The 21,947-nt window shown below is 45.5% G+C and overlaps 2 protein-coding genes across 9 annotated transcripts in view; one reads left to right on the top strand and one right to left on the bottom strand.

The window, feature by feature from the left end:
• Positions 1–21,380, top strand: part of PHF21A (PHD finger protein 21A) — a 95,059-nt gene extending 73,679 nt beyond the window's left edge. For 3 of the 7 annotated variants that reach the window (XM_073658855.1, XM_073658853.1, XM_073658854.1), the window contains exons 12-17: positions 523–583; positions 3,196–3,359; positions 7,615–7,770; positions 17,147–17,222; positions 17,995–18,098; positions 19,136–21,380. In XM_073658855.1, the coding sequence (XP_073514956.1) occupies positions 523–583; positions 3,196–3,359; positions 7,615–7,770; positions 17,147–17,222; positions 17,995–18,098; positions 19,136–19,393 (819 nt within the window). In that variant the 3' untranslated portion in view covers positions 19,394–21,380. Of the gene's footprint in view, positions 1–522; positions 584–3,099; positions 3,123–3,195; positions 3,360–7,614; positions 7,771–17,146; positions 17,223–17,994; positions 18,099–19,135 lie in introns of all 7 variants that reach the window. The other 4 variants (XM_073658857.1, XM_073658856.1, XM_073658858.1 and 1 more) reach the window with 3 other exon arrangements.
• The window catches only part of LARGE2 (LARGE xylosyl- and glucuronyltransferase 2), a 76,125-nt gene continuing 63,610 nt past the window's right edge, over positions 9,433–21,947 (bottom strand). The window contains exons 15-16 of one of the 2 annotated variants that reach the window (XR_012252792.1): positions 12,655–12,720; positions 10,378–10,504 (exon numbers count right to left, since the gene is read on the bottom strand). Coding sequence is in view for 1 of the 2 variants with exons in the window: in XM_073658851.1 (XP_073514952.1) it covers positions 10,376–10,504 (129 nt within the window). In the remaining variant the exon portion in view is untranslated. Of the gene's footprint in view, positions 10,505–12,654; positions 12,721–21,947 lie in introns of both variants that reach the window. The other variant, XM_073658851.1, reaches the window with a different exon arrangement.

The following is a 21,947-nucleotide window of genomic DNA, read 5'->3' as shown; positions in this document are numbered from 1 at the left end:
ATTAATGAGCAGTCAGGCCAGGTGAGTGAAGAGTCGGCAGCAGGGAGGAGGTACATTAATGAGCAGTCAGGCCAGGTGAGTGAAGAGTCGGCAACAGGGAGGAGGGTCACGGAGACCTGATGCAGTTTTTGCCATGTCTCAGTTAAGAAAAGTGTTCGGTCCGTACCTGTTTTCAGCCTTTGGATGTATACAGGAAGGTGTTTGTTTTTCAACTCAAAAGAAAAGTGAACAAAGTTGATTTAGGAATTTCATGTCTCATTATAAGATGATCTGACTTTCCGTAAAACTGGAAAACCCTTTAATAGCAAACCTAAAAGTCATGTGTTTTCCTCTAGTAAAAGTTTATAATACAAAATTTTACAGCAAGGGAAGTATAGAAAAATAAGAGATGAAGATTAGGTAATTGGGATTGGTGGTCCCGCACATTTCTGCAAGCACAATGTTTTTTTACAATTCCATTTTTTATTAATTTGTCTTGTTAAATATACAGAAATGATAAGTGTTTGCTTTTCTGCTTTGCAGCGTAAGAAGAGTGCAGTGACTTACTTGAATAGCACAATGCATCCAGGAACGAGGAAGAGAGGTAACCCCTCAGATCCGCGCTCTCCGCTACACTCTCTTCTTGCTCTGCCTCTGCTCCTTTCCCCGTACTCTCGCAGGCTGTCACATTTCTTGGACGGGATTGCATCGTGAATGAACTTGGATGAATGTGTCTCGCTGATGTGCTACTAACACTCGGGCTTGTGAAATGACGGCGGCTGAAAGACGTTCTAGTCGGTTCTGAGAACATTCATGGCGCGGTTGCCTCCTGCAGCCAAAGTGCATGAAAAGACTGCCATTTTTATTGCAATTTTACCATAATTGCTTTTTTTTCATTTTAATAATTCTGGCAATACCAATTTTTTTTGCCTCCTCATTACCACCCTGTGTGAATGGACCCTTAGGTCTCATGCACACAGCTGTGTCAGGGCTCTTTGTTGTGATGAAGCCCCCCCATCGCGACGCATGGGCTGTTACAGTACCTCCATATTCTTCCAACTTCACACGAAGATACATATTCCAGAGGTAAAATAAATTTGTACCCCATAATAATCAACGGGGCCCCTCTGCTTCTGTTGCAGAACTCATGCAATGGATCACTTTTCCATTTGTATTTTCCTAAAACGGTCATCATTTTTCTATTTTGCTCCAATGCAAGTTAATGGAGCTTTTATTGAAAGCCTATTAACTTGCTGCAAAAAAAAAAAAAAATCATAATCTGTCCTTTATTTTAGTTCATGCTGCAGATTTTCTGCTCGCTATATGTGGAGCATTTACAGGTGATTTATTATATAGATTTCACCCATTGAATTGCAGAGTCTGTAACTCGGCTTTAGCGCCTGTTCACATCACGTTTGCGTCCTGTAATTTTGGATCCATTGATGTCTCCGTTATGTCCTTTTCCATCAGGGTCTTTCTTTTTTTCACAGGACAGACATAGGCTGTCTCCTTTTTTTTTCTTTCCTGTTAAACAGGCATCAGATCGATCCATTTTTTTGTACACGTTTGTAGGATATTTAGATACACACATTTCATTTGAAAGTTGTAGTTCTGCTATATTCCTAATTATTGGTGATGTAAAAGTGTGATTTTTTTTTTTATGTCTCCCTTTTTGGGTTGAGAGATGGGACACAACCCTGAAATATCCTTCGATGATGCAGATGATCATCTGGCCGTACCCAACAGTCCACGGCCTTTGCCAGGAACAAATTAGACAACAGAAAGTCAATATTTGGTTCTTGGATTTTAATAAAAGGATGAGAAGTGACATTTACATTACAGCCCGGTGCCAAACAGCCCAGTATCAGAGCCGCCGTAGTAATAAGTGGCTACTGCCTGAAAGCAACTCACCAAGCCTGTAAGATGGGAAGTTTAGGGATAACGCAAAGATTGCCGTGTGCCGGAGACACCGAGCTGCCGTCACTTTTCTATTAAGAGATTTCCATCCATCGTTTTCTATACTACTCCCCAGAGGTCACTATGATTTGGGCATTACGCAGATGCATTTTACAGCTTCTGGGTCCTGGTAAGCAGATTACAGGCTGCTGCACCTTGTTCTCTCCGTCCTGATAAAATACGAATTGCTTTGAAATTTACAAGTAAAGTAGAATTTTTTTTCCACGGATCCAGACTTAATAGATTTCGGGGTTATTAATAGATAAGGATTTAATGATTGAGGGTATCTAACCTTATATACAGGAACAAAACAATTTTATTATTCTAATACCTGCCTTTCACCACTTGCTGTCCTCTCACTCTTTAAGGCTGCGTGCCCACTATGCATTTTTCAAGCGTTTTTGCCGCGGAATTTCCGCAGCGAAAACGCTTAAAAACCGCTTGGTAATCCGTGCCCCATGGTCCCCAATGATAATCTGCACATTCTGCGGAAATTTCCGCTGCGGATTATCATTGCGGAAAAATACGCAGCATGTCCATTAATTTTGCAGCGTAATCGTCGCCATTGACTGGCATTGGACCGCGTGACATCTGCATCACTGCATCTGCACATGCAGATATCATACGGTTCAATGTACGGATGGTACCCGGGTCTGGAGGAGAGGAGTGGAAATTCCTACTCCTTTATACACATTAAAGGGGTTGTGTCCCATCTTCGCACCCCTCCTCTGCCTCCTGCTGGATCCTCGGTGTGTACCAGTCGCACCGCCGGCCTAAACTACTCTCTGATAGGCAACGAGCCATAAATAATAAAACAATCAATCCCTCCTTTTTTTGAGAACAGTATTTTTAATGCCAAGTAAATTGCAAAGTTACTTCTATTCAAGGGTTATTCTCCTAATCCATTTAGGAGTGTGATACTAACCCTTTAATGATGCGTACACCAGGATATTTGTGTATGTACTGTGAAAAGTTGTTACTCTTTTGGTGCCCGACTCTCCATACCATATTAATAACTCGCTGTCGACTTTTTAGTTTTGTAACTTGCTGCTTTTTCTTGTGCTTTCCGCTGCCTTTTCTATAACTTTTGCCCCGTTTTGCCTGTGTAATACTGTACTCTGATTATTTCCTTCATCTGCTCCATCATTTCCTTTTTCATGCTAGCCAATGAGGAACAGTGGCCAAAGGTATGTAAACCCCGCCATTGTGTTTCTGTTCTTTTTTTTTTTTTTTTTTTTTTGTTTGTTTATTAACGTATAGGTCGTCCTCCCAAATACAACACGGTCCTGGGTTTGAGCACCCTGCCACCCTCCTCCCCTCCATCCAGTCATCCCGATTCCCCTGAATGTGAAAAGACGCAGATCACATGCACTTTCCCTGCAAGTGTCCTGCCTGTGCCCCTGCCTAATCCTTATTCCACAGACGTAAGTAACTCATCACAAAGGGCGCCCTGCTGTCACGTGGTAAGGTCCAGCACCCCTATTGTGTCTGAGGAGCAGGCGCAGGCGGTGCTGGCACTCACGAGACTGCCTGGCCATCTAATGTAATGGGACTGCATATGTGTCAGGTTTGCATAGAGCCTTTTTTAGTGTGTTATTTTGAGTAAGATCCAGATATATCTTGTATTTTTAGAAATATAGATTTGTCATTCTATTAGAGGAACACTCAAGTTAGAAATAAGTGATAAAAGTCCAGTGGGCGGGACTTAAATTGGGAGGAGTTTTACCTAAAATTTGCAAAGGGGGGGGGGAGGCTCCTGCTGCAGCCACAAGACAGGACTGATGATACGGCTCATCTCCCGGAGCAAAGGAAGAAGATTTCTCTTATATATTTCCCCGTTTCCGTTGTAATGAGACAAAATGTGATAAAAGGAGATTAAAAGAGGTAGTGCTGGGAGATTTGTATGTTTTTCTGCCTTTACCCTTACTGATCCCCTGAAGGTCCCGTCTGGGCACTCACCTGGTTCTCGCTTATCTATGCTCTCTGGTCCTGTCCTGGATATGCGAGAAATAGCCAGAGGCGCCCGCTCGGCGGATTGCTGGCCGCAGAGGCGCCCGCTCGGCGGATTGCTGGCCGCAGAGGCTCCCGCCAATCCGCCGCAGAGGCGCCCGCTCGGCGGATTGCTGGCCGCAGAGGCGCCCGCTCGGCGGATTGCTGGCCGCAGAGGCGCCCGCTCGGCGGATTGCTGGCCGCAGAGGCGCCCGCTCGGCGGATTGCTGGCCGCAGAGGCGCCCGCTCGGCGGATTGCTGGCCGCAGAGGCGCCCGCTCGGCGGATTGCTGGCTGCAGAGTTACCTGCTGTAGACAGTGATCGGCTGCAGGGCCTTTTTCACTTTGTCAAGGATGTTTGAACCAGGAAGCACTGACCAGCGAGGCCTTGGTAAGCCCCCTGATGGGACCTGCAGGGGATTTTTTTTTAGGCAGTCTACGACCTTTCAGCAGTAATATATATAACCCTTTCATAGCCCGGGAAAGAATGAAGGGAGAAATATTGTAAATGCCCATTTTCCAGGTAATGTTTATTGGTGGCAGAGCTGCAGTACTAGATGCAGCCCATGGATGAGGATGGCACTGTATATGGGGCTGAGGCTTCTCCTAATCGGGAGTCTCAGCCGTCAGACCACTAATGCACAGGGTCCAACTCCTAGCGCAAAGTTGTATTTTATGGCTTATAGGGGTTCACCTCCTGGTCTAGGGATCGGACCCCCTTAAAGGTATATTATGCTTGCAGCAAATCCGTTATTCATTACGAAACATTTATAAACTTTGTGTTAATTCCTCACTGATCTTGGGCACCTTTTTAAAAGGTTTTCTGGTCTTGCGATGATCACACAGGGGCATGACTCTTAAAGGGATTGAGCAGCTTTGAAAAAAATAGTCCTCTTTAAAATGTGTTAAAGTAGCAAAATACAGAACTTGTATAGTTCAGTTTACAAAGTGCCCTGACCTACAAATCCCAGCGTCTGTCCCGCCAGCTCCACTTTCATCTTTTTTGTGTCTGCACATGTTCAGGGCTGTGTGTGAAGGGGGCTGGCTGACGGCTCATTTTTTCTGTCTGTGCATCTGCCGTAACAGAAGGGGGCTGGCTAACAAGGCTATTGGAATGAGCAGTCAGCCGGTCCCCTTCACACACAGCGACGATCAAGTGAAGCAGACGATGATCTCTGGTTGATATTTTGCTACTTTAACACATTTAAAGATGATTGTTTGTGTCTGGACATGACACGGCTCTGGTAACGGCGCTGTAATGAGCCTTCACATCAGCAGGACAGAGGACAGATTATCCCTTGGAAGCAATGACTGTTTCCATCAGTGACAACAAGCAGAGATCTTGAAAACCAGTTGTATATGTGAGGAGCATTGCTTGGGCTGACAGCTGGGATGCAGACAGTCTATATTGCTAGGTGTGCTCCATAGAGCAGGGCTTGTTTCCGGCCTCTTTTTTTCCTCTATGCTTTCCTTTACATCACGTCTATATTTCTGCCATTCTCTCTATATCAGTCAGTAATCGGACGACGTCACAGAACGCTCTGCCCCTCCTGTGCTAACACTCGTGCTGCTTGTATGACGCTCCGTTTAATACCTCGGCTCACTTTTCTATTTTCAGCATATACTTTGACATGTCGGCTCTCCAATGTGATCTAACCAGGCATCTATACTCCTGCAGATTCAGACTAATCTTCTGGGTATAATTGGCTCCCGGATTCCTCCATGTATTATATATACATATTATAGATGTATGTTGGGATCTGTTCTACCTGTGACAGCTGTGGACCAGTTCAGCTCCAGTCACCGGATGCTGAGCAGTAATTCACACTGTCTGCTGGGGTTTCCATAGACTGCACCTACTAATCCTACCTCCGGGTACATACGCCCCTACGTGCGTTTCTCCTGCAGACGTCCCACAGGGAAATCTACAGCTGTAGATCGCACATTTCACTGCAGTGACATCCGGACATCTCCTCCTGTACCATGCTGGTCCTGGGAAATGCACAGGATTTCTCATCCGGAAAGTCAGGACAGGGAATCCTTTTTGCTCCATGGGGAACGTTCACATGAGTGTAATCCTCCGATCCAGGATACAATTTATACAGCGTGTCTACAGGTGTTGTATCATGCCGCAATCCACAAGTCATCGTAGTCAGAACATTACTGCTCCGAGCACAGATTACGGAGGATGTTAGTGGAAGGATGGGGGATAGAAACCTCCCCGGGGAGCTGTGTGTATATTTATTAGGGTCTTCATGGTTTGGATCTTTCGGCAGCGCGTACAGGGCGCTGGGGGTATAATTGTGTTCTGGTTGTGTCTGTCGGTTCTGATCTAATTTCAGCACTTTCTTTTGTTTCGTTCTGGATGATTCTCCATGTCGGCTGTGGCGCTGGCCTGACTCTCTCTGATTGAACGGCCGGCCGCGTGGTGTCTCTGAGATTGTGGGCACTTGTTGGCGTCGCTCTCACGGTGCAGACTTTGGCTTTTCTGTTCGATCTCGTCATGCTGGCACCTCCTGCGGCATTTAGTTCTTGTTACCTTGGCATCTAACCTTTCCTCCCTCACTGTCTTCAGTGTTTCATTTGCTGTGGTTTCTAGCAGATCACACACGACTGTCTCTTCTTTCCACACCATGTAACTATTTGGTCTACAACGGGACATGAAGGTTGCGGTGTCACGTTGCCCCATAGTCTTTACTGTAAGTGGCATGCAGCCTCCATAACCCAGCAAGTCATGCAAACTTTTTTTTTTTTTTGCCAGATATTTCGCACCTCTCACAATCGCTCTTGGTGTTTGCCTTCTAGAAAAAAAAAAAAGTCCCAGAAAATGATGGGGAAAAAAAATTCCACCAATGTCAAAAAATGGCCAAAACCCCCTTTTTATAGATAGACTTGTCATCCTCTCCCCATGGACTATGATGCATCATCTGATCAGTGTAAAGTAATTTTAGGCTCTTTACCTCTGAGACTCGCACTTGACTTCAGAACTGGGGTTCATCGTCTCGTGGCAGGTGCCGTGGCGTCACATCTGCGCCTCTCTCCATTCACATCTATGGGAGATTCCCAATTACAGCTGAACAAATGTCGACTGACAGACGGTACAGCAAGTGGGGCCAGGTAACCTCAATTCTGGAGATGGGCATCCAAAAGATGGGGACTGCATTCATCAGACATTTGTACCAGATGGATTTAAATGAGTCCTTTTTTCATAGGCCGCATTAACCATAGACCTAGAGGGAGTCTCCTCCAGCTACAACGTGCCGCTCTCTCCGCTCCATGCCCCCTCCATACAGTACCGTACTACTAACCTCTAGAACACGTCATGCCCCTTCTTACATCTCCACATCTTAATACAATGAATCTGATGGACAGACCAGACTGTTGCCATCACCTTTCCTTCTTTTGTGGTTCTGTTGGTGGAGGCCTCTGACTACTGACTTTCTTCAGACATCGCTTGCACCTTTTTTTCCCCGCTCTTTCTTTGTGTCTGCTACTTTTCTTATCTTGGGTTTTTCCTGCCTTGCTCCTCTTCTGCTTCCTCTTTTTTTTATGCACTTTCTTCTGATTAGTTTTCTCATTTTTGAGGCTTAAAGAATGAGGAAGGGAGTTTGTCAGATTTTTTTTTTTTTTTTTTTAGGCTGACTCCTTTTTTTTTTTTTTCCTGCCTCCTTTTCCCTGTGATCCCATACAGGCTGATATCCATGAGGATTTCTGCAGCGTCTGCAGAAAGAGCGGACAGTTACTGATGTGCGACACATGTTCACGTGTATACCACCTGGACTGTTTGGAGCCTCCTCTGAAATCCATTCCCAAGGGCATGTGGATATGTCCTAAATGCCAACACCAGGTACTGTGTGATAGATACAGGAAACCACTCGCGCAACTAAGGTGTAATGCAAGCCGTTCCCCTTCACTCCCGACGTACAGCACAACGGTGTGTCACGTAGCATATAGGGCCCAGGATCTGGCAGTAGGTGGCTCTGCAGATATTGGATTTGGTGACTGTGTTTCAGCCAATGAAATGACCTAAAATGCACCAAATTGTACACAATAAGCCAAGCAAGAAGCGGTAAAGTGACACCAAAGTGTCTGGATATGTGGAACGCGGCAGTCTGTCACCCAATATCCGCCTCTGTGATAAATGGGGAATATTTTCAGACTGTTTAGTTTGTTTGCACAGTGTAGTAAATCTGCCACATTGTTAATTCCAGCTCCTCTCATCCAAACCTAGGACTATAGTCTTATTTTATGACGGACGGGGACACAATGCAAGCATGCAGGTAGTGATGTCATATGTGTGATGTCATTGCGGGACCGCTTGGGTTAGATGTAAGATGTATATGATCTCTCACGTGGTCAGGGCTGGTGTTGGGCAATATGATCATAGCTGTTAACGTTCTGATAAATTGGTCCAGATCTCATCTTCCTGCACATTTCAGTTTGGGCAGGTAAGATTCGTTGCGTCATTCTCCCGTACGGTCGGTTTATAGTAGTGTCCTGTTTGGTGTACGGAGTGGTGTTTTTTTCAGCTCTGTACAAATTATTTCCATTCCTGGCATGCAAACAGCTGAGTCTTGATGTTGTCAGGTGTCAGATCCCCACCGATCTGATATTGATGACCCATCCTAAATCTAGGTCATCAGGGTCTCTGTCGTGGGCAATAACTTTAACGTGGGCTGCAGAGCTGTAGCCTGAAACTCATTGGCTCTAGTAAAAAAAATCTGTAACAGGGCCCCCTCATATTGTATAATATCTGTCATATAGCCCCCTGATGGGCCAGAAGGTAGATGTAGCTGTTCCTCTGCACCCAGTATAGCTGTGCACTTCTTGGGAGTATGGGTTTATAAGGAAAATTTGTTATGTTTGGAGGTGCTCACCAGGTACAAGCCGAGGCGTAACCTGAAGCTCTATCGCTCCAGTGGAATATCTGTTGCGGGTCTTGTCTTGTGTTGTATAGGGGATCTTTACGGCACCTCAGGACTCAAGTGCTACTGCTGTATCTACACTCCAGAGTCTGCCGGACACTTCCAGTCCTTTGGTCATTCCTATACAGTGTGCAGAACGGGACAGCTAGGGAGCTAAAAATCAGTGGGCTGCCTCCTGGCATCTCAATTTTACCAGTACTGGTGAGAAGGAGGATGTAACAAGGACCCGTTGGCTCCCTCTTCCACCACTTGGCCTCTGCGACTGAGTCTTATTGATCAAATAAGAGAAAACATGCGATCAAAGAGACCCAAGAATTAATTAGTAGATATAAAAATTAGCTTTTATTACATATAATAGGATAAAAGATATCAGACAAAAGTGATGCAAAGCACATACAATGTAAAAAATCCATCATAGTGGAGGACTAACTAGGTTCATAATGTGAGAGTATGGCGCTGTGGCCAATAAATTTATCACTAATGTCTCACATGGTCACAGGTAAAGTCTCAAGAGAAGCTATATTGTAAGTATCAGAATGGTTAGGGCTATCATAAATGGCCAATTATATATTAATCATATGTTGCCTAATAGATATACCACCAGCTTCAGCCAACAAGACAGATAATTTAAAGAAAAGATGTATAAGATATATATACCTGGACTCAGAATAAGACCATATGAGGACTCACATATGAACCACGCGTCCACCCCAACGCGCGTTTCGGCGCTGCCTTCTTCAGGGGGCATAAATCACCTCCGGCGGTGTGTCATTTTAAATGTTAGCCAGCCAATCCGGGATAAGACCAGGACCTTAGATGACGCGTGCCGCGTCACGACTGTCAGGCCAATCCCCGACGCCGGCGTCATGCAAAGGGAGGTGCAGAGATCACGTGGGCCCACATGATCTCGCAGGTCCTGCATGAAGACGCCGACGTCACAGAGACGCCAGAACAGATCGCAGCGCGCACAGGTCCGGTCTGCTACATATTGTGACAAGGTATTTTATTAGGCTCATGTACCAACCTAAGCAATCATGTGTCAATCTGAAGTACAAAAATGTATATATTATATTCTACCACCAAGTCAATCTTAAGGCAAGACTGCCCAAGTAATATTGTGCGATTCAAAGTAATCAATAAACATCAAGGTTGTATATTTGACAATAAAGAAAACACGTACAGTTATACATGATATAAAGATGTAAGTCAGGCTAATAATTAGTTCAAAGAATACTCAGTTGACCTCTCAAATATACATAACGATATACCATGATAGTCGTACTAAATAAAAAATCAAAAATAATAATAATGATCACTATTGAATCACACAACACGTGTGCGATACCATTATAGAAAAACGCGTGGTCATATGTTTGACACACGAGACCCACACAAGTACCATTATATTCACTGATTGACATCATGAAAAGCAAATACCAACATCCATCAATTAGTGCATAATATGCAAAAAAATATAATAATAATAATAATAGGTCACAATGAATGATGATATTGTAGCCAACAAATCTATCCCGCATCCATTAACATGACATATCTCAGGGAGTATTTCTTGTCCATGAAGTGAAAGCACTTTTGACAACATATGGCTGGCGACCACCACCCGAAGGGATCAAAGACGGATCTGATGGAAATATACTGTGAAGAATAAAACAAAGTGTTAAAAATATAAAAACAATACAATCGTATGGTGCAGGTGGAGAGAGATCAAAGAAACGGGACACAACTAAGGTTTTCATTTAATCCATTGGGGCATACCGTCCCCAACCTCCAAATCCATTTCGACTCAAGTTGAGCTAAGCGCTGGCCTAGTCTACCCCCCCGAATACCAAGTTTAAGTAGGTCAATACCCCTAACTTTTAACAGAGAGCTATCACAGTCATGACAGAGTTTAAAATGGCGTGGTATTGTCCTGAGAGTGGAGGTGTCAATGCAATCGACGGCTGCCGAAATGCCCAATACATGTTCCCTCACTCTGACCTTCAGTTGGCGTGTTGTTAGGCCAACATAAATTAGTCCACAAGGACAAGTCGCATAATATATGACATAACGTGAGGTACATGTAATGCGGCTCCTGATCTCAAATATCCTAGTACCAGCCGCATTTTTGAAGTTGGTACTTTTTTCCATGTTGGGGCAGGCAACACATCGACCGCAAGGAAAGCTTCCACACTCAGGACTAGAGGCATCAAAAATTGTTGTAGTTCTCGGTTCAGTCTGATAATGACTGTGAACTAATCGGTCACGTAAATTTTGGGAACGACGTATAGTTATAGAGGGACGATTTGAGAGGATTTTAGACAGTATGGGGTCTACCAATAAAATTGGCCAAGCCTTAGTCAAACAGTCCCTCATACGTCCAAATTGGCTATGGTAGTTGGTTATAAATCTTACTCTGTCATCAACTTTAGGGCATTTCTGCTTATATAGCAACTCATGTCGGTTAGAATATTTAGCACGATGGTAAGCCTTTTTTATCATTCGCCTACTATAGCCCCTCTCATAGAACCTTTCCTTCAAGTCTTCAGACTTCTCAATAAAATCTCTATCATTAGAGCAAAGTCTACGTAGGCGCAGAAATTGGCCTGTCGGTACAGATTGAATCATATAGGGAGGATGGGAGGATTTAGCGTGAAGTAACATATTTGTAGAAGTTTCCTTCCTATAAATACTAGTCTGCAAGATATTGTCCCGATCCCTAGTCAGGGTCACATCCAGAAAATTTACTGTATCCCTATCCCACGTAAATGTAATCCGAATATTCATCGCATTTTCATTGAGGGAATCTATAAATGGAAGTAGATCATCTACTGGTCCCTGCCAGATCAGCAGAAGATCATCAATGTACCGCATCCAAAACGGGACACAGTTCATTGATGACTGCCGATCCGGCAGGGAGAGGTCCCTCTCCCACAACCCCAGGAAGAGGTTAGCATAAGCTGGTGCAAAAGCTGCACCCATAGCGGTACCCTGGAGCTGTAGGTAGAAGGACCCCTTAAACGTAAAAAAGTTGTGGGTGAGGGCAAATTCCAAGAGTTCCATCACCAACTTAATTATATCACTAGAAAGGTTTGACATATGGAGAAAGAAAGCACAGGCCCTAAGGCCATCTGAATGTTTGATGCTCGTGTAGAGAGACTCTACATCTCCTGTCACTAGGATCATTTCAGAGCTCAAGCTCAACCCATCAACTCTTCTTAACAAATCACCAGTGTCCAAAAGGAATGAAGGCAAGCTTTCTACTAGTGGCTGCAGTTTGCTGTCGATCCAACGGCTGACTTTCTCCAAGTAGTTACCTGTCCCTGAAATGATAGGGCGACCAGGAGGTACAGACATATTTTTGTGCACTTTCGGCAACAAATAGAATGTGGACACCATCGGTTCGGTAACAAGTAATGCCGAAGCCAGCTCCTTAGTGATGACGCCATTGTCTGTGGCCCGATTAATAATTAGAGATAATTGTGAAGAGAAGGAAGCCAGAGGGTTGAATGTTAACCGTTTATAACAAGTTTTATTATTTAGTTGACCAAAGGCCTCCTTCTCATACATATCCTTGGGCCACAGTACAATGTTGCCACCCTTGTCAGCCGGCTTCAGCAGTACATCAGGGAGGTTTTGTAAAAATTGTAAACGTTCACGCTCATTTCTGGTAAGATTGTCGTTTTGTATATGGCATGGAATACGTTCAAATTCCCTTGTTACAACTTGGACAAATAGATCAATATTAGCACAAGTGGACAGTGGGGGAAATTTCTTTGATTTAGTCCTAATTGACGGAGGGATCTTACCTCCTTCTTCACTACTGTGTTCACTGGCAAGTTCCTCCAAGGTTCGTAGGGCTAGTTGCTCTTCTTCTGTTGGAAATAGATTGAATAATTTATCATTAAAATAAAATTTTTTGAACAACAGAGACCTAGCAAATAGGTGGAGGTCTTTTATGGCAGTGAACACATCAAAATTACTTTTGGGTGAAAAGGACAAACCCCTATATAGTAGTTTCAGATCAATATCAGTCAATTCATAACTACTTAGGTTGATTACCTTATTCTGCCCACTGTCCACTTGTTTATACGGTCTACGTCTATAAGGGTGAAAATTGGCGTTACGCATCCTTTTAAGACTGAGTCCCGATCTTGTGGTAATTGATGAGGACGACATGCCTGACGACTCACTGAGTCTTATTGCGGAACCTCAGTACACACATTGCACAGAGCAAAGCATCGGGGGGAAAGCGGCATCGGGGGGGGGGGGGAACTGTGGGGGCATCATACTGTGTGTCGAGGGGATATGGGGGCAACATACTGCATGTTAAAGGGGATGTGGTGTCAACATACTGAAACATACTGCGTGTGTCGAGGGAATGTGGGGGCATCATACGGTGTGCATCGAGGGTATGTGGGAGCATCATACTGTGTGTCGATGGGATGTGGGGGCAACATACTGCGTGTGTCGAAGGGGACGTGGGGGCAACACACTGTGTCAAAGGAGATGTGGGGGCAACATACTGCGTGTGTCGAGGGCCTGTGGGGGCATCATACTGTGTGTTGGAATGTGGGGGCAACATACTGCGTGTGTTGAAGGAGATGTGGGGGAAACATACTGCGTGTGTTGATGGGCGCAACATACTGTGTCAAAGGAGATGTGGGGGCAACAAACTGCGTGTGTCGAGGGCCTGTGGGGGCATCATACTGTGTGCTGGAATGTGGGGGCAACATACTGTATGTGTCGAGGACCTGAGGGGCAACAAACTGTCGAAGGAGATGTGGGGGCAACATACTGCGTGTCGAAGGAGATGTGTCGAAGGATACTGTGTCAAAGGAGATGTGGAAGCAACATACTGCGTGTGTCGAGGGCCTGTGCGGGCATCGTACTGTGCGTTGGGATGTGGGGGCATCATACTGTGTTTGTCGAGGGAATGTGGGGGCATCATATTGTGTGTGTCGAGGGAATGTGAGGGCATCATACACTTGTGTCGAACAGGGCTGTGAAGTCTGAGTCTGTATAAAATGGACCGACTCCTAAAATATATAATAAATTGGGTAGAATAGTTCAATGCAGTTTGTGGGGAATATTTTTTCATAAGAATTTTGGAAAGTTATGAAATGTCCTATAAATGTCTATCCTATTCCTGATCTAAGGGTCTGGACTTTTAGCTGAGATGAATCTGTGCTGCAGTAAATTTGTCACTTAAACTTGAGCCGTGTATGAGGGAGCCGGAGTCATGGAAATTAAGGAGTCTGAGTCGGAGGTTTGGCTTACCGACTCCACAGCCCTCGTATCGAGGGAATGTGGGGGCATCATACTGTGTGGGTCGAGGGAATGTGGGGGCATCATACTGTGTGGGTCGAGGGAATGTGGGGGCAGCATACTGTGCGTGGGTCGAGGGAATGTGGGGGCAGCATACTGTGTGGGTCGAGGGAATGTGGGGGCAGCATACTGTGTGGGTCGAGGGAATGTGGGGGCATCATACTGTGTGGGTCGAGGGAATGTGGGGGCATCATACTGTGTGGGTCGAGGGAATGTGGGGGCATCATACTGTGTGGGTCGAGGGAATGTGGGGGCATCATACTGTGTGGGTCGAGGGAATGTGGGGGCAGCATACTGTGTGTGGGTCGAGGGAATGTGGGGGCAGCATACTGTGTGGGTCGAGGGAATGTGGGGGCATCATACTGTGTGGGTCGAGGGAATGTGGGGGCATCATACTGTGTGGGTCGAGGGAATGTGGGGGCAGCATACTGTGTGTGGGTCGAGGGAATGTGGGGGCAGCATACTGTGTGTGGGTCAAGGGAATGTGGGGGCAGCATACTGTGTGTGGGTCAAGGGAATGTGGGGGCAGCATACTGTGTGTGGGTCGAGGGAATGTGGGGGCATCATACTGTGTGGGTCGAGGGAATGTGGGGGCAGCATACTGTGTGTGGGTCGAGGGAATGTGGGGGCAGCATACTGTGTGGGTCGAGGGAATGTGGGGGCAGCATACTGTGTGGGTCGAGGGAATGTGGGGGCATCATACTGTGTGGGTCGAGGGAATGTGGGGGCATCATACTGTGTGGGTCGAGGGAATGTGGGGGCATCATACTGTGTGGGTCGAGGGAATGTGGGGGCAGCATACTGTGTGTGGGTCGAGGGAATGTGGGGGCAGCATACTGTGTGGGTCGAGGGAATGTGGGGGCATCATACTGTGTGTGGGTCAAGGGAATGTGGGGGCATCATACTGTGTGTGGGTCGAGGGAATGTGGTGGCATCATACTGTTTGTGGGTCGAGGGAATGTGGGGGCATCTTACTGTTTGTGGGTCGAGGGAATGTGGGGGCATCTTACTGTTTGTGGGTCGAGGGAATGTGTGGGCAGCATACTGTGTGTGGGTCGAGGGAATGTGGGGGGCAGCATACTGCGTGTGGGTCGAGGGAATGTGGGGGGCAGCATACTGCGTGTGGGTCGAGGGAATGTGGGGGGACAGCATACTGCGTGTGGGTCGAGGGAATGTGGGGGGACAGCATACTGCGTGTGGGTCGAGGGAATGTGGGGGGACAGCATACTGCGTGTGGGTTGAGGGAATGTAGGGGGGCAGCATACTGTGTGTGGGTCGAGGGAATGTGGGGGGCAGCATACTGTGTGTGGGTCGAGGGAATGTGAGGGCAGCATACTGTGTGTGGGTCGAGGGAATGTGGGGGCAGCATACTGTGTGTGGGTCGAGGGAATGTGGGGGGCAGCATACTGTGTGTGGGTCGAGGGAATGTGGGGGGCAGCATACTGTGTGTGGGTCGAGGGAATGTGGGGGGCAGCATACTGTGTGTGGGTTGAGGGAATGTGGGGGGCAGCATACTGTGTGTGGGTCGAGGGAATGTGGGGGGCAGCATACTGTGTGTGGGTCGAGGGAATGTGGGGGGGCAGCATACTGTGGGGGGGAGCTGTTGATCATGATATAAGGGAGGAATATTAGGAGCATATTTATAAACGTTATCAAAGGCAGTAATTTTATGTTTTTTATTTGCTGCTATTGATGGAGCTTTATTGCAACATGTATTAACAGTAGCAGCGAGCCAATCAGTATTATGTGATACAATTAAAGAAGCACTCTTCCTCTTCCTCCCTTCAAAATTGTTATCTTCTTGATATTTTGCAGTCATCATATTATTTATACCCAGCAAATTCTTCTAAACTCTGTGTAGAAACAGGAGGCCTATGTTTAATCACAGACCTAATGGAAAACAGAAGGATTCAGCGAGTCACTTTTCCCTGTATGAGTCATGAGTCACTGCAAAACTCAATGGCAGGTGGAGGAGAGAGCAGCGGTCAGGAGGTGAAGAGGGGAATCATTTCTGCAGGTCCAAGAGACTTCTTGTTTCTACATAGAAAAGAGAAGAAGTAGCTGGGTAGAAAGGCAAAATGAGCAATTGTAAGTGCACAGCGCTGTATAATATGATAACTGCAACATATTAAGAGGATAACATTTTTGATAGGAGGAGGAGGGCTTCTTTAATATATAATAATAAGCAGAATTAAGTTTAGCTTGTTTTTTCGGCCCTCCACAACACTCAGCTTCTCGTGTGACACCTTGGGAAAATTAATTACTCTCCCCGGCTCTAGACCATTTAATTTAACATATGAAGGCCGATATCTAAAGTTAAATAACCATTAATTAACGTAAAGTCTGCGATTGAGTGAACTGCTCATATGGACGACTGTTTATTCGTGGATGAGTTCAGATAGTTATCAGCAAGTGACTGATATTCTATTGTGATGGCGGCGTTTTCATGTCAGACCTCATGAACCCGGTTGTGGTAGGACTGATGTATTGTGTGATATCTTAAGTCAGTCAGGACCCCCCAGACCACCTGCCTGTGCCATTCCTTGCCTGCTGCTACAGACAGGAGACGCTGTCACCCTGCACTGATGTACACATACATCTCATCGATAGGGATCATTTAAAGGGATGGTCATAAATATGAAATATGTCATATCCATAAAAAAAATGCTGTAAATGCCCAATAGATTTATGTGTGTATGTATGTGTGTGTATATATATATATATATATATATATATATATATATATATATATATATATATATATATATATATATATATTATATATGTGTGTGTAATATATATAGATATATCTCAAAATAGTTAGATATGAATCATTGAAGGGAATGTTTTTTTTGACTTGTAATTGCACTTTGTAACATGTATGTTTGGATGGGTAGCTGTATATGTTTACTAGGACGCCTTTATCCTGCTTGTTTAATGCCTTGTGGGGTTTTGCTTTTTTTTTATCTCCAGATGCTGAAAAAAGAGGAGGCCATCCCGTGGCCGGGGACGTTAGCCATTGTCCACTCATATATCGCATATAAAGCAGGTAGGGTAAATCTGACCACAGACAGAAATTGTTCTATCCTACGATGAACGTTAATATGAACCAGTTTGTATTTGGTTGACTTATATGTTTTTGTTTTTATTATTTGTGGGTTTGTTTTATTTTAGTTTTGATTGGTTATTAAAATGTGAATGTATCTTGATATCTTTCACGATCAAAAAAAAAAAAATGATCTGATTGAAAAAAAGAAATTGTTTTATCCTCGGGTCCGGGAAGGTGAACGTCCCTCACATACAAGCCTAACCATTAGACTTTACACGATGCCGCCGTCATGCCCCGTCCACTCATCTGAACTTAGGAGAAGAAATAAAACCACATTCGCCATCCTCCGCATCATGATGTGCCCCACCGTGTCTGACGCCTCGTTATACATAGGCGAACCAGCGTGTGACTGTCTGCTGATTGCCGGAGCTTACAGAAAAGATGCCGACACACCAGAACATCCACAGCGACTTTAAATCTTTGTGCATTTGCTTTTATTATCCTTTAAGTCAGTGTTCCCCCTACTCCAGTCTTTAGGAGCCACCAACAGATCAGGATCTCCTTAGTATTAATAGCACAGGAGATGGAATTATTACCTGGGCAATGAAAGAAAATCCTGAAAAATGTGTTCTGCTGGTGGCTCGTGAGGTCTGGAGTTGGGGAGCACACGTGTGCGCGGATAATTGTGAGCTCATGTTATAGAAAGTGAGAATCTGCAATGTGCACGTTCCTCTGCGCTGCCGTCCTCATTCCTTCTTATAATGTTTTAAAGCAAAAGAAGAGGAGAAGCAGAAATTACTGAAGTGGAGCACGGACCTGAAACAGGAGCGAGAGCAACTCGAGCAGAAAGTAAAGCAACTCAGCAACTCCATAACGGTGGGTTCACACAACCACATGGCACTATGTGGGGGGGCTTCACACAACCACATGGCACTATGTGTGGGGGTCACACAACCACATGGCACTATGTGGGGGGGTTCACACAACCACATGGCACTATGTGGGGGGGTTCACACAACCACATGGCACTATGTGGGGGGGTTCACACAACCACATGGCACTATGTGTGGGGGTCACACAACCACATGGCACTATGTGGGGGGGGTTCACACAACCACATGGCACTATGTGGGGGGGGTTCACACAACCACATGGCACTATGTGGGGGGGGTTCACACAACCACATGGCACTATGTGGGGGGGGGGTTCACACAACCACATGGCACTATGTGGGGGGGGGTTCACACAACCACATGGCACTATGTGGGGGGGGGTTCACACAACCACATGGCACTATGTGGGGGGGTTCACACAACCACATGGCACTATGTGGGGGGGTTCACACAACCACATGGCACTATGTGGGGGGGTTCACACAACCTCACGTCACTATGTGGGGGGGTTCACACAACCTCACGTCACTATGTGGGGGGGTTCACACAACCTCACGTCATAATGTAGCCCCCAAGTACACTGGATCGGGGGCGTAGGTGGCCACATAAGAAGCTTCTCTCCACCAACCAGTTTACTCCTGGTCTATTTAGTCCACATGCTGCCAATGTTAAAGGGATTGTCTAGTCAAGGTAAGTGATCACTTCTAGACCTGTGGGGAGCCATTAGGGTGGTGCAGCGGTGCACACGCCCGACCGCTGCTGAACTCCCTCCTAATATGGCGGCTGAGCACAGCTCTGCTTCTTAACCGCAGACCAATCGGGAATGACTGGAGCGACTCTATTCTGACGTGGATTGAAGTCCCCTTTCTGCTGATTTATGAGGGTCCTGGTGGTCGGACCCCCACGTTCTATAAGTTATCGCCTTCCTGTGCTATTGCCTGTAACACAGCTTTGTTTCCGTGCAGACGTGTACGCGGTGTGCGATTACCCCGATAATGTGGGTCTTTTTCTGTTTTCCAGAAATGCATGGAAATGAAGAACAGCATCCTTTCCCGGCAAAAAGACATGCACAGCTCTCTGGACAAAGTGAAACGTCTTATCCGGCTGATACAGGATATAGACCTCACCAAACCTATTAACTCAGAGGTGACCTCTAACCACAGCCAGGACTGCACCGCTACTGCCAACAGCCCCCCACCCGAGCCCACTCCAGTCACAGCCTCTTTACCCTCTCCCACCTGTGTCCAGAACTGCACCCAGGCAGAAGAGACTAAGTGACCTATCTGTTGTCAGCAAGGGGGTACTCTTGGAAAAATAAATAAGCGGCGTCTGAACAGTTCCCGGGAGAGACTGGACCACAACCACGGTGACATCCCAGGACAGAGACGTAAGCACTGGAGTTTTGCCAATCAACCTTTTATTCTGTGTGTTCCACGTGTGAGCTGGCGCGTCCTGCCGGCACCATGCCAAGTGACATAGAAACAAATCTTTACTCTCTATCTTACACCAGTGTGTGCCTGCAGCAGCCTCCGCAGCAACCATAGATATCAATCTTTATTTTTTCTTTCTTTGCTATTTTCTTAAAAGGTGGATGTGTGGACCCGGCAGGCTTCTGAGAACTCCTCCTTCTGTGTACCTTTTTTTTTTTTCATGGGTGGGGAGGGGGGCAGACATACCACTCCAAAGACTAGGAAAGTTCTCGTCTACTAAACTCAGTGTGACGTACCAAAAAAGAGGAAACAAATTATATATATTCTCATATACATTTCGGAGATGGGAAAGGATGTTTAGTCAGTATTTAAGGTACTATTGTCATTGCTTTGTAATAGCTCCTGGCAGGGGTGGCAATCACCTCGCCAAATGCCCTGCTGCGTCCCATAGGAGAGTATGGACCGGGTGCCTGTCTCTGCATAATGGGGTAGAAGTAGCTGTTTAGTTTTTTTTTTTGTTTTTTTAAAGACGTGCCAGCATCTCCATAAGACATGGAAATTTGGGAATTTACCACCAAGATCATTACTACTCATAGCATTATTAAAAAAATAAAAAATTGCAGAAGTATTAGCAAAGCAGACCAGGCCTCACTGGAGCACAAGATATTGCAGCGGTTATTGTGCAGCCGACTTGTCTCGGACAGGACGCCGCGGGTGGGAGAAGGTCTGGGGGACGGCATGGTCACTTTATTTATTTTGCATTTTGTGGGTTTTTTTTTTTGTTTTTTTTTGTGAAATATCGAGGCCCAGGTACAAAATATTACAAACATGTCTTCCTAGTGAATAGCGACTTCTCTGTGCACTCGTATAGGGTTTATCTACGCATTTCTCATTGGAGAAGTACTTGCGGGTTTTAGTTTTTACCCTCTTGGTCGTCTGATAGTTGCCCTAACAGGAGCCCTCATGTGCGGCCCCCTTCATGCAATCCATCCAGGTGGGTATGGATGTGCGGCACAACCCAGAATCGTGTATGGGGTACAGAGTCATCATTTATTGTTTTCCCCATAAAATGCCCATCAGGAATAGATGAATTTTTCCTGTTTTTAGGAGACAAAACTGTTGCGTCTTGTGTGGCATCACTTCTAACAGCTCAGCTGCCAGGGGGTAACCAGGGCTGGGCATGATTTCTGGCTCATGTACCTGGGAATAAAGGTTAATGTCCCATCCCAGCAGCAGGTATTTATATATAGGATGAAATTACATTAATATTCAAGACTGGAAATATCGGACTGTACCACAAGAGTGGTCAAAAAAAAAATACTTCCGCAACAGCATAAAAATAAAACTTTATATATAGCGCCAACATGTTCTGCAGCACCTTACAATTAATATAAATTGGGATAGGCTGTGACTGAGCGCAAAGCGCATCTATATCTGACACAGGATGACCTGTCAGCTGCTGGTCCCACATCCCTCACACGTAATCCCATAATCGCTGTATGGTCCCTTAGAAGGCCGACTGTGACAGCAATTCCCCGCTGCTTCCACTAGAGGGAGCGCAAATGATTTACTACTATCTGTATACGTAAATGCCAGAAGGCTCCACCTAGTGGTGGCTGTGGGCAGACTGGAATATTGCATGTGGCTCAAACTGTGTGAAATGATTCGGGAACTTGAAGTGACACAACCCCCTTAAGAAGACATTAAAACATAAGTAAATAAAATAGATGTTTGACAGACAAGAATTAGTAAATTGAGAATTATTTCCCTGATCACTCCACAAATAATATAATTTTCCTTTTTTTATTTATACAATTTTATTAACCCTGACACCACTGTGTGGATTGATCAGTCAGTGCTCGCAGTCACTAGTTGCCGGCTGCAGATGCATTTTCTTCTTTTTCCTAGACGCAGGTGATGCCCCTAAGCCCCCGTTCCCAGGAATAGATGCAGTGAGCACGCTCCAAAGTGCCTTATTGCATTACCCCATCATTGCTTTCTTATTTTCTGTGCGCGCCTAGATAACATTGGGGGTCATTTCTGTATTGAAGCTCCAGCAAACCATGGAGGGGCTACCTGAACACGGCTTGTAATTTTTTTTTTTTAGTACGGGTGGTCTGTGTCACATGTGCGGGATGTAAAGGTGATCACACACAAGTGTTGCATAAAAGACAATTATCTGCATGTCTGGCTGATTGGCTTTAAAGGGGCAATAAAAGCAAAGAACGTGTCAGACAAGACTCTAGTATAAGCGGGGGGACTATTGGCCTTTAGGGCGCACTTGTCTCTTGCATACGAGGGGCCACTATTGTGGTACCCGATCCAATATGGCTGCCCCCACATTAAAATAGTTATTAAAACTATATTATTATTTTTTTCTTTTTATGGATGTGTAGTTTAAA

Source organism: Phyllobates terribilis, unplaced genomic scaffold (assembly GCF_046119375.1).
Source record: "Phyllobates terribilis strain yellow unplaced genomic scaffold, ASM4611937v1 Scaffold_13__5_contigs__length_258822181, whole genome shotgun sequence".
Classification (NCBI taxonomy): Eukaryota; Metazoa; Chordata; class Amphibia; order Anura; family Dendrobatidae; genus Phyllobates; species Phyllobates terribilis.
This window is presented reverse-complemented; position numbering and strand designations above follow the sequence as displayed.